Genomic DNA, 17,113 nt, shown 5'->3' with positions numbered 1-17,113 from the left:
CTGATTCCCTCTTCTGTAAAAGGCCAGACAAAACTAATTCCTGTTGGACAGATGAGGCAAATGAAGCTCAGGATCTGCAGGGTTAATGGGAGGGTCACAGGTGATGTACAAAGGTTATTGCTGCCTCTGCCTCTCTCTAGAGCCAGGACAAATGATACCTGTCTCTTGCCCCTTGTGTCCACAATGCCTGAGTGACAGCCAGCCTAGGGGTGTTCCTCCCCTGCCAGGGTCTGCCTGTTTCACCCATCACGTCACTGACACCCCGGGCTCCCCTAGACACTGAGCAGGAAGGACCATCCTGGGAGGCGGGCTGGGGAGGGGAGAGGTACGCTTACCTTCTCGTTTTCAGTTTTGTTCAGGTAATAGTCTCTCGAGGGCAAGCCCAGGCCAGACTGGTCCACCTGACGGGAGAAGCAAGCATGAGAAGGAATTCGTGTTGCAATGCGTGTCTCCACTGCATGGCCTCCTGCCCTGAGAATGGCTGGTACGTGGCAGCAGAGACCCAGCTCAGGCCCCTGCAGAAGCAGGACTGCTGGCTACAGTCACTGAGAAGCCCACTCAGGGACGGGATGACACATTCCTGCCTGTACACGCGGCCCCCCCCCCGCAGGGCTCCTGGGCTCCTCAGAAGGGCTGGACAGAGCCACCCTCCTTTTTTAAACACCTCCTCGCCTCAGCAAAGTGCCTCTACCTCCCCAACACTTTCCAAGTGGTTAAGAGTCACTCAAAAACTGTGTGATCTTGGCCAAGTTACTGAACCTTTCTGATTCTCAGGTTCCTTATCAGGAAAATAGAGAAAATAAAACCTAACCTTCAGAGCTGGAATGGGGATTGAAGAAGACAGTGCTGGTCAAGTGCCTGCCAAGCAGGACGGGAGGGTCCATTTCTGCTTGCTACTATTGGCGCCCATGGCCACATCTTGGCATACCTAGGACGGGTGTTACTGCAATCCATTTGATTTATAGGGTAACTGTAGCTGTGAGAGGTTGAGGCACTTGCCCATGGTCACCCAGTGAGTGAATGGTAGAGATGGGCTGGGAACTCAGTCTTTAGGATCCCCAGCCTGGGTTTCTTAATTCTGCATCGGAGGTTGGGGCAGACCAGTGTTGGAGCTCCCCTGGGCAGGCTGACCCTCTGTCTGGGGCATGCTCTGACAGGGAGAGATGGATTCAAAACCATTCCAAGAAGAGTCACAAAGAGCAGACGCTAAGGAGGGGGAAACCAGGATGTGTGTTCAGCTGTGTCCAGGAGTTGACAATCGCCCTTGGGGTCCACGGAAAGTCATCAGCACCCGAAGGTTCACCTCTGTGCAGTGCCCATCTACGCAAAGCCAGCAGCCTGCAAAGATCTCACCAATGAGGCCGGGCGCGGTGGCTCACGCCTGTAATCCCAGCACTTTGGGAGGCTGAGGCGGGTGGATCATGAGGTCAGGAGATCCAGACCATCCTTGCTAACACAGTAAAACCCCGTCTCTACTAAAAAATACAAAAGAAATTAGCCCGGTGTGGTGGCGGGTGCCTGTAGTCCCAGCTACTCAACTACTCAGAGGCTGAGGCAGGAGAATAGCATGAACCCAGGAGGCAGACCTTGCAGTGAGCAGAGATCATGCCACTGCACTCCAGCCTGGATGACAGAGCGAGACTGTCTCAAAAAAAAAAAAAAAAAAAAAAAAGAGACCTCACCAATGGGGCCTCTGGAAATAACCCAGGCTCAGAAACTAGAAGACTGCCCTCCCACCCAGTGCAAGTCTCTCTCCTACGCCAGGGCCCACTAAACTCAAAACAGGAAGAGGTCGTGCTCACACCCCCGACCGCTGTGTTTCCAGCTAGCTCACCTGGATCACGTTGCTGTTGGAGTTCTTGGAATCGGCACTGACGTAGACAGAGAAGAAGGGTGAGGTGCGGTAGTGGGCAGTGACCACCTGCAGGGTGTCCTGGAAGTTGTCCTTGGCCCAGGGACCTGTGATGTTCCAGCCCCCAAGCTGTGGGGAGGGAGAGCAGGCAGGGAGGTGATGAGGTGGCGGGGACACCCAGATGTGAATTCTGGTTCTGCAGCTGACTTGCTCGGTGGCCCTGCAGCAGTCACCTGACCTTTCTGAGCCTCAAGAGCAAAGGAAAGGATTGGTCTTCACTGGGGGTTTCCGACCCATGGGCTGGAGACCCACGGATGGAGCAAAGGCTTATCCTAGACAAGCCAGGCATGAATCCAGCCGCTCCCTAGGTGGCTGGGATGAGAATGGGAAAGAGACTTTTCCTGGTTCACAGTTTATATTTTGGATAATGAATTGTGTGAATGTGATTATATCAAAACATAAATTCAACTGTGCCTCTGGGGAAAAAAAAAGGCTCCACATGTTTAAGAAGGTTGGTAAACTATGGTCTACTTTAGTCTCAAAGTTGGGGTTAAAAAAAATTTTTTTTTTGAGATGGAGTCTCACTCTTGTTTCCCAGGCTGGAGTGCAGTGGGGCCATCACAGCTCACTGCAGCTTCCACCTCCTGGGCTCAGGCCATCCTCTCACCTCAGCCTCCCAAGTAGCTATGACTACAGGTGTGTATCACCACACCTGGCTAATTTTTAACTTTTTTTGGAGAGATGGGGTCTTGCTATGTTGCCCAGGCTGGTTTTAAACTCCTGGCTTCAAGTGATCCTCCCACCTCAGCCTCCCGAGAAAGTTGGGATTTAAAAAAAAATCTCCCTGGTCTTCCCTGGTTTGGCCCATGGGACCTGTCCAGAAAGGAGGGGACTAGCCCAGTCCCCAGCGTGTGCAGCCACCAACCCTGCTGCAATGCTTTCCTGGAGCCAAGCTAAGAGGCGAGGCGGTCCAGGGAACACAAGGCAGGCAGAAAACATCCACGGACACCTTCTGTCTGCACTGGGGAGCCTCGGAGTCCGGGAGGTGCCCAAGAAAGCAGGAAAGATGTCTTCGCCTGCTCAGGAGGAAGCAGGTATAGGAGAGTGGCCTGGGTCCCTGCTCACAGGGAGGGCTCTGGTTCTGGGCCAAGACTCTCTGTGGGTCTTTCTGGAACAGGCACACACCCCTCCACACACACACACATAACCCCTGAGGAAAAAGCAGCAGCAACGTGGAGGAATATTTTCCCTCTAAACATGGCCCCTGTCCCACACACAGATGCACAGAGAGACACACAGATGACAGACATCCACAACAGATGCTGACACACACCCTCACACAGACACATGCACAGACATCCCACCCACGCAGCTACACAATGTGCTCACACATGCGCTCTCACACGCGCTCTCTCTCTGTCTTTCTCTCGGTGCTACCGGCTGGAGGTATGAGGTGGGCCAGTGGTACCAGAGGACTGGAGTGAAAGCCAGGGGGCGGGTAGGTGGCATGGGCCAGGGCTGGGGAGGGAGAGCCTGAGGGACTCACCCTCTCAATCAACTCCATTAGAGGTTTGGCCCTGAGCTCCTCGATCCTGGTCTCGTTCATGCACGCACGGTAGTACACTTGCGCCTTTCTCTCTGCCTCGCTCACGCTGGCCGTGGAGTTTTCTGGAACAACACACAGTGGAGTCTGCAATGTGGCCCCACTTGCCCACTGGGTGGCTTCAGGGCAGTCCCTCTTTTCAGAGCCTTGGTGTTCTCAGCTGCAAAGGAGCTCTGACATCCGCCTGTTGGGGTGGTGGTGAGGAATGCCGTCACCACGGGTACATGAGGGCCCCTGGGCAGAGCCTGGCAAGCTGGAGGCGCTTCCGAAATTTTGCTGACTGTAAAGAAAAAGAGTCTACCGCGTTTCTCTCCCTCTGCCGGCCGGGTTCACAGTCCCCGCGTTGGCCGCACGTGCCCACCAGCAGGGCAGCGTGCTTCCCCAGCGGATAATGTGTGGTACGAACACCCCTGCCCGGTGCGTGGGACAGAGGCCAGTCCTGGTTTTCTGATACCAGATGACCTTTGTTGTGATAAAGACTGAAGTTGGATGGAAACTCAAAAGGCTCATTCATTTTGAATTTACTTTTCGCTTCCTCCTTGGAGGGGCTGGGCACGTTCACCAGGCTTACAGCCAACTCCTGGGGCCGTTTTCCACCACCCTTGCCAACCCCAGCAAGCAGCATCTCCCTTCTGCAGTGGCTTCTCAGACCTTACCCTGGACACCCCGGAGATTCCGTTCCCTTCTCCCTCACCTCAGTGTCCTGGTCCAGATGCCTCCTGCTGAAGGCAATGCTCTGGTGGGTGCACCTGGTGAAGATGACCACTTTCTGTTGCTCAAGTCCACCAGAGACACACTAAACACTGGGGCTCTGTGCCCGAGCCTTCTTTTCAGAGCCCTGCTCCAGACTATGCTGGATTCTCCAACCCCCTCAATTCTATCTGTCCCTCTTGCCTCCTCTGGGACACTCTTCACTGCTCCCTCATTTCATGTTCATTTCTCTCTGACCCTGAAGCCCCTTCCTTTGCCTCCTTCAAGGATCCCTCAAAGCCCAGCTCCTTCACAAAGACTTTCCTGGCAGAACTGTATCCATCCACCCGCTGCCCAGATACTAGATGCTTACTCTATGTTAGACCCTGTGCAAGCTGTGAGACAGAAGAGAAACCATCTCTGTCCCCAAAGAGCTTCTGTATGGCACCCTGTTAAAATCCTACTCAACCTCAAGGCCTCCATGGGGACATCTTTTCAATGAGGCCTCTCCTAAGATGCTCATTCCCAGAGGCCCTCACCGCTCTGCGTACCTGTGTCCACCATTAGACCGTGAGCTCCCTGGGGCAGAAAGTAGGTCTTATTTATGCCTGTAAAATTGAGAGCCCAGCCCTGTGCCTGGCACCCAGCAGAAACTCAAAGAAATGACCACAAGACACAACAGTGCTGTGAACAACGCACGTGGCTATGGAACACAGAGGAAAGTCACTCCCTTCGGAGGGGTGGGGAGAAGGGGGTCTCCAGAGGGCGTTCCATTTGAGCTGGTTCTGAAAGTTGAAGTGGTTCACCAGGTGGAAGGCAGGGGAGAGGGCACTGGGTTGCGCAGAGCAGGACAAGACAGTGTGGGGACAAGCAGGGATGCCTAAAAGGGCAGGCGGGCTGCTTGGAGAAAAGAAATCTGTCTGGCGCAGCCACTTGGAGCAAAGGACATGAGTCACTTCCTGGCCAGTCTTTCATCAGCTTTCCCAGCCTCACCCCGAGAGCTCCCTGCCCCCCGATTCCCACCATGAATAGCACCACGGCTTTCACTGGTCAGAGCATCAAGCCCCGGTCTTGCTGACCGGGGTGATGGCCCTGAAAGGGGGACGGGACCAGTTTGGGGCCAGTCTGAAGGAAGACACAGAGACAAGAGAGCCCCTTGAGAGACAGGGTCAGGGGCCTGAAAGAGGGGCTATGGAGGGTTTACACAGCCCTGGAGACCACAGGCTACTGTGTTGCCAAGTGCTGGAAACATCTGCATGTCCCCCAGGCGCCACGGCAGCTCCAGCTCGGAGAAGAGGACTCTGTGAGGGGAGGGCGGAAATGGGGAAGCTGGGATACAGAGGATCAGGGAGAGCAAAAGGGGAGTGCCTCGCCCCTCCCAGGGCCTCGTTCCTATGGCAACGCTCCCAGTGACGCTCTTGGAAGAAAAAGCAGGAGAATCGTCATTGCTCACCAGGCCTCAGACACAGCGTCTCGCCCTCTACATCTGGCTCCGGCCACAGCCCTGAAATGCCAGGGTCAGCGCTGGGGAAGGCACGCTGTGTGCTCTGGCCCATGAGCGAGCCTGGCATCTCCCTCCCGCAAGGCCACCAAGATAAGAGGCCTAAAGAAAGGCTCCCAGGAGCAGCCTGGCTGTGCTAATCACAGCGAGTTCCCAGGCCCTCTTCCTAACACCTGTCCTCAAGCCCCGAATCATCACCGGGAGGGAGAAGGAGTGCCTCCTTCAGTCACAGCCTCCCTTGCTCCTTTGCTGAGAGGCTGCCCCAGGCCAGGTTCAAACTCCATTCCTTTGGCCCCCCACCACCTGGGTGCCAAGCTCACTTGCTTTCCCACACTGTTTACAAAGTTTCTTTTGCCTGGCAGCCACCAGGCTGGGTGTGGGGGACAGTGGCCAACGTAACTGGAGGCCTGTCCACGTGAGGCACGCAGCGTGGGGGGTGAGGCAGATGGCAGCCGAGGACTCACAGCAGCATCTGATTATGCACAGGGCGAATGCTGTGAGAATATCCGAGGCCTTGAGCGGGAGGGCGGGAGGAGACCAGGACAGCCAAGCAAGGCCCCGAGGAAGCTTCGCTTGAGCTTCGGGCTGAAGGATGAACTCAATGTGGAGTAGAAGGAGGGGCTGTGCGTGGGCTGCCCCTCTGCCATTCCATGTCCCTGCAGCCCCAGAACCAGCCCTGGACAGGTACCTAGCAGGCCCCTAGCAACAGGTGGTGGCTGCAAGAACAGAGCCCAGTGTCCCTTTCTGGAGAGGAAGGACACCATACCTGGAGGACTAGAGGGTAATGAGGCCGGGTGCCCACCTAAGATTTCCTTTCTTTTTTCTTTCTTTTTTTTTTTTTTTTGAGACAGAGTCTCCCTCTGTCACTAGGCTGGAGTGCAGGGGCGCAATCTCGGCTCACTGCAACCTCCGCTTCCTGGGTTCAAGCGATTCTCCTGCCTCAGCCTCCCGAGTAGCTGGAACTACAGGTGCGTGCCACCATGGCTGGCTAACTTTTGTATTTTTAGTAGAGACAAGGTTTCACCATGTTGGCCAGGATGGTCTCGATCTCTTGACCTCATGATCCGCCCACCTCAGCCTCCCAAAATGTTGGGATTACAAGTGTAAGCCACCACGCCCGGCCAAGATTTCCTTTTTTTAAAAGGATATCAGGCCGGTGGGGCAGGAGTGGACGGGATGAGGGGGCCCCGCCAGGAGTTGGTGTTCACACCCGCTCCGTGTGTGTCATCAGTATCCCCACTGCTGATGCTGGCTAGGGCATGGGCCCTGGTAGAAGGTACGGTTCCTCTTCCTCCCCCTGGTTCCAGGAACCCATGGGGACAACCCACAGCACACTCTCCTACCTCTTCTTTTTCCTCCTCACTCAGGGGGCACCTACTATCCTGCAGGCTCCAGGGGACAAGGCCCCAAGGGAGGCTGCCAGGCAGGAGGCTGCTGCAGGGGACCAGGTGAACGAAGGTGGGCGCTTGGCCAGGATGGTGGCAGAGAAGGGGGTGAGAAGTGTTTGGAACATGAGAGAAAGGAGAGCCAAGAATGGAGCCAAGTTTCCTTGGCCTGAGTGAGAAGCTGCTGACACTGGGGAACTGCAGCCTGAGGATGAGGGGTAGGCTTAGGAGGGAGCTTCAGTGCACACAGCTACTGCCTAAAGCTCAGCTCCAGACACTCGAAGTTTGAGGCCTCTATGAGACACCCAAGGGGAGCCCTGGTCTGGGGAGTCTGTAGAGTGAGTTGTCTTGAACTCCTTTTAGTCCAAATTAGTCACTGGAATATACCGATTCCTTTCTTTTTTTTTTTGACACGGAGTCTCGCTCTGTCATCCAGGCTGGAGTGCAATGGCACGATCTCGGCTCACCGCAACCTCTGCCTCCTGGGTTCAAGTGATTCTCCTGCCTCAGCCTCCCGAGTAGCTGGGATGACAGGCAACCTCCACCATGCCTGGCTAATTTTTGTATTTTTAGTAGAGACAGGGTTTCACTGTGTTGACCAGGCTGGTCTCAAACTCCCAACCTCAGGTGATCCGCCTGTCTCGGCCTCCCAAAGTGCTGGGATTACAGGTGTGAGCTGTCACACCTAGACCCAATTCCTCAAATTGGTCAGAGGGCTCCATATCATGCATCCCCAACGGGGGCAATATTGCCCCCAGGAATTTATTCTTGCAGAACAAAGCATCTTACTACTTTTACTCTGTGTATATAGACCAAGAGCAGCAACAGACATTCAGAGTACCTATGGCATTAACATTTCATGGAGGGATAAAACGATAACTGCAGGTTGAGAAATGAATGCCACCCTGGGTGACAGGATCTGTGCTCCCACCTGTCTCCAGCTCCCGCCCCACACTCTTCTCCCCATGGCTGGATGGCCTCTTCTCTCCTTAACTCAAGCGTCTGCTCAGACGTCCCTCCTGAGAAAGCCCGCTGCAGCTACAATGGCCTCTTCCCTCTCTGGCCCCACGCCCTACTTGATGTTTTTGAGTCCTTCTCTTTACAATCCTATCATGTATTTAGTCATTCATTTGTTTACTGTCTGTCTTCCCTGCTGGAATGTAACTTCCACAAGAAAAGCCTGTCTTATTCCTACATAATCCCCAGCCCCGAGCAATGCCTGGCACACAGAAAGTGTCTGACGCATATAATCGGTGAGTGAGTAAAGGAATGAATGACAGAGAAAGATAGCACTACAGCCTGCAGGAGTGGCTGGGTTTCAAAGTGAAATGAGTAGCTCATGCCTGTAATCCTAGTACTTTGGGAGGCCAAGGTGGGCGGATCACTTGAGGTCAGGAGTTTGAGACCAACCTGGCCAACATGGTGAAACCCTGTCTCTACTGAAAGTACAAAAATTATCCGGGCGTGGTGGCGGGTGCTTGTAATCCCAGCTACTTGGCAGGCTGAGGCACAAGAATCGCTTGAACCCAGATGGCAGAGGTTGCAGCGAGCTGAGATCGTGCCACTGTACTCCAGCCTGGGTGACAGATCGAGACTTGGCCTCGAAACAAACAAACGAACAAAACAAAACAAAACAAAACAAAAAAAAACAAAAAACAAAAAACAAAGTGAAATCAGGCACAGACCTTTTTCTGAATAAGACAAAGGTCTCCAGGACTGTGCCAACCCTCCATAGCCCCTCGTTCAGGCCCCCAACCCTGCCTCTCACGGGGTGCTCTCGTCTTGGTATCTTTTTTCAGACTAGCCCCAGGCTGGCCCCGTCCCCTTTCGGGGCTGTCACTCTGAGTTCAACAAGACTGGGGCTTGATGCTCTCTGGTCTCCTTTAAAACACCCCTTGCTCATGTTTACTTCCCAGAAGATTTCATGGAGGCAAAGAAGCAGCCAACCCCCAACAGTGTGGCTCCCGGCACGTGCTGGGGACACATTTTGGAGATGGTGGCACTTCCGTGGCCCCAGTGGTATGAAGACCTTTTGGCAGCCTAGGGCCAGACAACAGAGCTCCACAATGCCTAGGTACTTCCTTCCAGGGACCCTGAGTTCCAGAAGCTTCCTCAGTTCCTACCCCAAAGTCCCAGAGAGGAAGACAGAGCACCATTTCATCGGCTGCTTCTTCCTCTGGGAGTTTTCATTGGAACGCCCTCTCCACATCACTCCTCAGGGAGGAAACGAATGCCCAGGCAGGCAGAGCCGTGGGCTATGATAGGGGTGTCTGGGAATCCCCCACATGCTGCGGGAATAGGGGTGTCTGGGAATCGTGCGGCCTCCCTTGATGCAGTAGGACCATCTGGCCAGGAGCCTGTGGGGCCCTGACTCCACACCAGGGCAGGACCAGTGTTTGTTTTAGATAAAACCAGAACCCGTTCAGTCACAGGCCTCAGGAGCCCCATCCTGTGCTGGGGGGAAGGGGTGCTGATAAATGAGACGCCTTGCTCTGCAAAACAAAAAGAATTCCACCGCCACCACCGCTCACAGCGTCTACAGCAGACCCTGTGCTGCTGTCACAACCTCACCCTGGGCCCCTGAGGGAGATATCACCATCCCATTTCAGAGACAAGGAAAATGAGGCCCAGGTGGGTGAAGAAACTGGCCTATCAAGGCAGAGCTAGTGGGTAGCATGCTGGACTTCTAAGCCTTCCTGAGAAAGTGAACTGCTTCCTCTGTAGATGGGCATAGGCTGTGTGTGCATCTTGTCCCGACGATTTCCACAGTGGCTGTTATCACACTCCATTTACAAGTAAGAGGTTGGGTAACTCGTCCAAGGTCGCAAAAGTGGCTGCAGTCAGGACTGGAGCCTAAGCCTTTTCCGCTTCCCTGTCCTTTCCTGCAGGTTGGCTCAGAAAACCAGAGGTGAACCTGAAGCAGCCCAGCTGCCCCTAAGAAGCCCTGGACACTCCCTCCCATCCTCACATTGTTGAGTCAATGCCATAATTTGAATGTGTCCCCTCCAAAATTCAAGTTGAAACTTAATCCTTGAGGAGCAATTTTAAGAGGTGAGGCCTTTAGGAAGTGAGGCCCTGAGGGCTCTGCTCTATGAATAGATTAGTGTCTTATAAAAGGGCTTGAGGGGGCCAGTTCCCCCCTCTTCGGTCCCTTATGCCATGTGAAGACACAGTTCATGGTGCCATCTTGGAAGCAGAGAGCAACCCTTAACAGAGACACTGAACGAGCCTGTGCCTTGATCTTGGACTTCACAGCATCCAGAACAGTGAGAAGTAAATTTCTGTTGTTTATAAATTATCCAGTGTATTAGTCTGTTTTCACGCTGCTGATACAGACATACCCAAGACTGGGCAATTTACAAAATAAAGAGCTTTAATGGACTTACACTTCCACGTGGCTGGGGAGGCCTCACCATCATGGTGGAAGGCAAGGAGGAGCAAGTCACGTCTTAGATGGATGGCAACAGGCAGAGACAGAGGTTGTGCAGGGGAATTCCGTTTTTAAAACCATCAGATCTTGTGAGACTTATTCACTATCACAAGAACAGCATGGGAAAGAGCCTCCCCCATGAGTCAATGACTTCCCACTGGGTTCTTGCCACAAAATGTGGGAATTGAGGGAGCTACAATTCAGGATGAGATTTGGGTGGGGACACAGCCAAACCATATCATCCAGTCTGTGGTATTTTGTTACAATAGCACAAACAGACTAAGAATCAATCAATCCACATAAGCATTCCCTAAACAGGAAAGCAGCACCCACTCCTGTAGACACCATACTGGATAGAAAGCACTCATGATACAGATCCTGTCCATAGATGGCTTCCTTCCAATATGCACAGGAAGATCAAACTCAATTAGACAGCAGGTATTGGGAAAACATGTCAAAATAAAAATACAAGAGATGTCACAGGGTGACATCATTAACTGCCACATCACCGACATGGACACATGTAATGCTATTGGAATACTGTGTGTGTATCTCCCAGGGAGACCAGAAGGCAGACTGCTAGTTTTTTCTTTATGGAATCTGTGTTGCTTGAATTGTCACAATGAGCATGCATTGATTTTTTTTGTATGCATTCATCTTACAGTATAAAATACAGTAAAGCAAACACGACAGGTGCACACAGTGTAATTGTAGCTCAAGCCTAGAAAGGCCGTTTGGTAGCCACAGAAGACAATGGGGGCAGCAGGTTTGAGAAAAGTCTTGGAGGCTTTGGAGGGGGTGGTGTAGGCACTGTAGCTGGTGGAATAATCCGAGCCACAAGCACAGTTGGAAAGCCCAAGGCAGAGCCAAGTCTAAGGGCTGAAGGAGCTGGCTGTTTCCATCCTCTGATGAGGTGAGGCCACCACTCTCATTTCCCCAAAACCTAGGAGGACAGCCCATGCTGGCCACTTTGGGGAGCGGCAGAGTGAAGTGCGACGCATCTGTGTGTCCTGCAGCTGAGGTCACCATCCCCAGCTGGCAGACTGCCAGGTCATGCCAAGGTGGCACCTGGCCTAGTTCGGCCCACCTGCTACAGATCTGCCTGGATTGCCTCTGAGGCAGCTAGCATGAATTCACCTGGCAGAGAAATGCATGGCTTGCCCAAGGTCACACAAGCAGATGGTAACAGCTATCCTGCCGGACCGGCTGACACAATCCACACTGGCACTCTAAATGTCCCTTCTCCCCTCTCTGCCTAGAGGGAAGCCCTCCCCTCAGCAGGTCGGAGTGGCCTGGGCACCTCCGGCTTGTTCCCATGCCCATCAGCTCTGGCTTCTTTCCGAGGCCTGCTGGCTGACCCCTTTGTCTTGGAGAGGCTGAACCCAGCCTGGCCTTAAGCCCAAGAATGCACTGGCCCACACTCCTGCATTTTTTTGCCACCCACTCACCTGCCATCTGCCTTTTCAGGAGTTTCCATGTATCAAAATCCCCAGGTATCAAGCCCAAAGTTGAGGGGCCGTTTCCAGACTAGTTCCGAGGAGTGAGCCTTTGGGGAGGGGACCCCAGGATATGCCTTCTGGGGAAGCCCCTAGTCAATATGACATGGGGGTGACCCCAGCTCCTGTGTTCATTGGACCTGGGCTGGGGCTTGGCTGGCCTGGGCTGAGAGCTCAGTGAAGCAGCCTCTGGGGAAAGGAGGCAGGCAAACCACACTTCTTGGCTGCTCTCCCCGCCAGCAGTGCCGACCCAGGGCCTCTCCCCGCTGAATCTGACAGTGGAGTGAGTACAGAAAGAATACAAGCTTTGAGGCCCCACAAGTCTGGGTCTAATCCCAGCCTCACCATTTCCTAGGAAATACATTTCCTTCATATTCATGAGTCTCATCTGTAAAATGGGCAAATATAGCCTACTCCATGAGTTTACTATGAGAGTTCAATGAAACAATACAAGTGAGATACTCAGTGTGTCACAGCTTCCTGATAACACAGCTTCCTGCACCTCCTTCCTGATAACTGGGTCTACACACCAGTGCTTCTCTAATAAATAAGTTATAATGACTCTGTTCTTTGCCCATCCCATTAACCCTTAGAGCATCCCTACTAATGATCTGAGTTTCAGTTAGTTCCCACTTTATAGGTGATGAGCCGAGGACCTAAAAATCTGGGTGACCTCTCTGCAGTCATACAGCTTGTTTGTAAGAAGCCTTGGTTGGAACTCATCTAACACCACCAAGGAGGGCAGCTGTGCTTTGCTGAGCACCTACTAGGTGCCAGGCTAGTATTCCAGTGTATTCCGGTGCTCAGCACTTTGAATCATCCCAGGCAAGTCAACACTCACAGTAAATGCACGTGTGAGGAGGCAACATTATCCCGATCGCACAGATAATCAAACCAAGTGGGAGGGAAGCCAGGCCACTTGTCCAAGGCCACACGGGTGATAAGCAGCTAGCACACCAGGGCTGCTTGACTTCAAAACTCTGCGGTCTGGCCTCCTGGTATCACTGGACCCTGGACTCGGGGTCAGGGTTGAACGCATGATTCTGGGTTGTTCCATGGCCCATTTGATGCAGCTCCCCACCCACGGCTTAATCCTCAGGAATGGTGGGGATGGACTCAATCTTGGCCCAGACCTAAGGTTCTCCCAGTGAGAACCAGCCCCAGAACCAGTCAGATCAGAACCCCTAAGATGCACAAGAGCCCGTTCTGGGCCTCACTGGGAAGCTAGAGGGCCTGACCGCTGTCCTGCCCCATCCCCTCTAAATGCTAAATGCTCCCCAGAGAATGAGCCTCTCACCATTTTGGACTGGTGGTATGTCCTTGACAAAGTCACTTAACTTCTGGGAGCCTCAGTTTCTGCATCTACAAAATGGGAACAACAATTCTGAAGTCTGGGGTTGTGAGGATTAAGGAGGCAGTGGCTGTAAAGAGCCTGGAACAGTGCACAGCACACGGCGGACATCCGTGTCTCTCCTTCCTTCAGGCCCTCAGGCTCTGCGCTCCCTGCAGGTTCTTGCAGGCACTGCGGAAAGGGAGCTATGTCTGTCCCTTGTACCTGAAGGAGGTGGTGTGGGACAGGGGAAAGGGCACACAAGGCATCAGACAGGTCTCAGCTCTGCCACTCACTAGCCTATCATGAGGACCTCTCCAGATCTCGCTTTCCTCATCTACCAATGGAGTGAACACCACCTTCCCAGATTCCACTCTGCAAGATCAAATGGGATGGCATCTCTCTGTAACCAGTCAAATGCTGTGCAAAGGTCAAGGATGAATAATAACAGTTACATCAATACAAACAGCAGCCACCACGACATGCCAGGCCTCGGCATGGTTTAAATACATTTAAATGTATTTCCCATTTAATTTTCAAAATTCAGAGGAGGCATGGTTCCCACTGTACTAATGAGAAAACAAGCCAGGGAGGTGATGTAATTGACCCAAGACCTCATAGTAAGTGGCAGAGTCCGGATTTGAACCCAGGTCCTGGTGACTCTGAAGCAGAGGAACTGACCCACCTTGTTATACTACCTGGACTAGGGGCCCTGCCAAGCCCCCTGCTGTGATGTTAGGCACTGGACAAGGGACGTCCTTGAGTTCCAGTCTTGCAATGACAGACATATTTGCCTTTTAAACATCTGGTTCTAAAATGAAAAGTTACATCCCCTTTCGAAGGCACTTTGGTGGCATAAAGCAGGCAGGGGGACATCTCAGGCTGGCGCTTTGCTGCTTCAGACACACTGAGCTTCAACCCCAGATCCATACGCACCACCCTGCTCATCCTCGGGGAGTTAGGCGGGAGGTGGCTGCTGCTGCTGCTGCCTGGGGAGCTGCGGGAGGCCAGGAGAAAGGGTGCGTGTGTTTTACCTACTGCAGCTCTGCCCTGTGGGGCTAGGGCAGGAAAGAAAGAAAAGGTCTCCTTCACCCGGTTTGCCTGCTTTCCCTGTAATCTAAAAGACTCAGTTACCTTAAATTGATAAATGTCCATTTAGAATTATTTCCTGTCTCTTAAGATTTCTGTCCCTTTAAGAAGATCTGTCCCCTTTTGGGTATCTTCTATTGCACCTATCTACCTTTGAATAGCTTAAAGATTTTTAAAACAGTAAGTATTTGTGTGATCCAGGTTCTCTTGTTGATGGCTAAATTGACTGGCTTTTCAGAATCCAGCCTCTCCCAGCATTTAGGGTCCCAGGACGGAGCAGGGGACAGCAGAAGAGGGAGACAGCCATGGTCTCAGCTGTGGAGGGGTTCAGGTGAGCAGCTTTGTGATACAGCACGGCTGTCGTGATTTCACACCAGAGGAGGAGCCCAGTGGGCAGCCGGGAATTCAACAAACATTAACTAAGGATACGGCTGCAAACAAGGCAACGTGGAGCTCTAATCTGAGGATAAAACCATCAACTCGGGGTGAACTAGAGGTGCCCAAGGCCTAGTGAAGTGCAAAGAGAACTCTGACCAGATGGCTTACCATGCAAGCCCGATCACCATGAGGCTAAGGATGATTCCCGCCTACACTGAATAACTAACTCTCTGATGAGCTGTTGTTAGAACTTTCATTGGATCACAACCTTAGAATCTGATCTAGTGTGTTCAGTCCCGATCCCTTTTGCTCACAACTTTCAAAACTCGCAGTCAATACTAGTCAAAAGCTATGACAAGCTTGAAGCCACAAAAGTAACGAACACAGCCACCAGTTCTTGTGTACACCCTACGTGCCACATACACCATGCTAATGCTTCACACATGAGAGCTCTAGTTCTCAAAACTCTGTAGCTTGGATCTTATTAGTCTCATTTTACAGATGAAGAAACTGAGGTTCAGAGATACATGACTTAGGATCATACAATGAATGAGAGCAGATATTCTAACCCAGATTCACCTACTCCCAAGTCTATGGTCTTCCATTCTGCCAGGCGCCTCTTTTCTTATTTTTTAGACAGAATCTCACTCTGTTGCCCAGGCTGGAGTGCAGTGGCGTGGTCTCGGCTCACTGCAACCTCTGCCTCCCAGTTTCAAGCAATTCTTCTGCCTCAGCCTCCCAAGTACTACAGGCGCACGCCACCATACCTAGCTAATTTTTGTATTTTTAGTAGAGACAGGGTTTTGCCATGTTGGCCAGGCTGGTCTGGAACTCCAGGTCTCAAGTGATCCACCCACCTCGGCCTCTCGAAGTGCTGGGATTATAGGTGTGAGCCACCACACACGGCCCATTCTGCCAAGCTCCTCCTTTAAGCAGGTGTGGTTGGGAAGCCGGCTGGACCAGCTGACAGCTCCCTGCTGTGGCCCATTCATTGGTCTCCATGCTAGATGCTTACCGAGGAGGTGCTTGATGATCGCCTGGTTGTGTTCCCAGAGGTTGCTGAAGGTCCCCCAGCGTGAGTGGCCATCAGGGACCGGGTTGGCTTTGATCCAGCCCCCACAGGCATAGCTGAAGAAGTCATGGCAGGGGTCCACTGTGGGGTCCATGGAGCTCAAGATGGAGCTGGTCACTGAGACACAAGCTTCGCTCAGGCACACAGAAGGAGATCCTGCAAGGGGTCAAGGACAAGAGGCCAGTGAAGGGCAAGCAGAGAAGAAGCAGGGAGGGCAGAGAAGAAGCAGGGAGGGCAGAGAAGGCGGCTTGGGGCCCAGTGGTCACATGTCCCACCCCAGCCCTGACCACACAGATTTGGAACTGTAACGGTCACTTGAGCCCTACAGAGAAATGATTTCCGCCCATTTAAAATTTGCTGGCTTATAACACAAGACTTCTATTCAGCTGTCTAAAATCCTTCTTACGGCTAAAAGGTACCCAGAACCCAGGTGTTTCTCTTAATCAACCTTTTCCTCCATAAATATTCATTGACTCTTTATTATTCCTTGATGCTCAACAAATTTATTCATTCATGCATGCATTCATTTATTCAGCAAGCTAATGACTATCTTCCAGGTTCTTTGCTGTGTCTAGAGTGCATGTGTGTGCGTGTGTGCGTTCTCCTGCATGAAAGTGTGCGCCCATGCCCGTGTGTGTGTGTGTAGGGTACTGGGGTACTGGGCATAAAAAGGCAGAGTCCTTTAATCCAAGAGCTAACAATTCAGTTGGGGATATACACATAAATCAAAAGGGAACAGTAGGAGAAACGTCTGTCCTCCTTTCTGCAAAAATAAACTGAACATTTACTATGTGCCAAAAGGGTGATGTAGACAGTATGGATGACAGGACATAGGCAGGAGGAAAGCCTATTAGGAATAGAAGGAGGAAACAGGAAAAATCACTCCTGCGTACAAGCAGGAGAGTGCATACAAGTAGGAAAGTGCGTGACTTCAAGGAATCCTCAAAAACCCAAAGGCTAAACAACCCTGAGAGACTGGTTTGCCAGAGGCAAGAGGAAAGGGCCAGAGCCCAACCTCAATGTTGGCGGCTGCTGAGCTCTCCCAAAGGACCCAAAGCCTGGGTGGCCTGCGCAGAGGCCTGGCCTGAGGCAGCAACACAAAGCTGACTGTGCAGGACCGAGAATCACAGGCCCAGTCCCATCATCCATCCACCCAGGCTGTGCTGATGACCAAAGGGACTTTACTGAATGTGGCCATGCACTGGGCACTTTGCACACACTCAGGATCTCATTTAACTCATTACAAGCCATCAGCTGCAGGCATCGTCTCCCTGGTTAAAGATGAGG

At 52.5% G+C, this 17,113-nt stretch overlaps 1 protein-coding gene across 4 annotated transcripts in view; it reads right to left on the bottom strand.

Moving 5' to 3' along the window:
- LOC105483076 (endothelin converting enzyme 1) overlaps positions 1 to 17,113 on the bottom strand; it is a 132,944-nt gene that overhangs the window by 43,469 nt on the left and 72,362 nt on the right. For all 4 annotated transcript variants that reach the window (XR_011625105.1, XM_011743681.3, XM_011743680.3 and 1 more), the window contains exons 4-7: positions 15,770 to 15,982; positions 3,399 to 3,520; positions 1,835 to 1,981; positions 336 to 401 (exon numbers count right to left, since the gene is read on the bottom strand). Coding sequence is in view for 3 of the 4 variants with exons in the window: in XM_011743681.3 (XP_011741983.1) it covers positions 336 to 401; positions 1,835 to 1,981; positions 3,399 to 3,520; positions 15,770 to 15,982 (548 nt within the window). In the remaining variant the exon portion in view is untranslated. The remainder of the gene's footprint in view (positions 1 to 335; positions 402 to 1,834; positions 1,982 to 3,398; positions 3,521 to 15,769; positions 15,983 to 17,113) is intronic.

Source organism: Macaca nemestrina, chromosome 1 (genome assembly GCF_043159975.1).
Source record: "Macaca nemestrina isolate mMacNem1 chromosome 1, mMacNem.hap1, whole genome shotgun sequence".
In the NCBI taxonomy this organism is placed as follows: Eukaryota; Metazoa; Chordata; class Mammalia; order Primates; family Cercopithecidae; genus Macaca; species Macaca nemestrina.
This window is presented reverse-complemented; position numbering and strand designations above follow the sequence as displayed.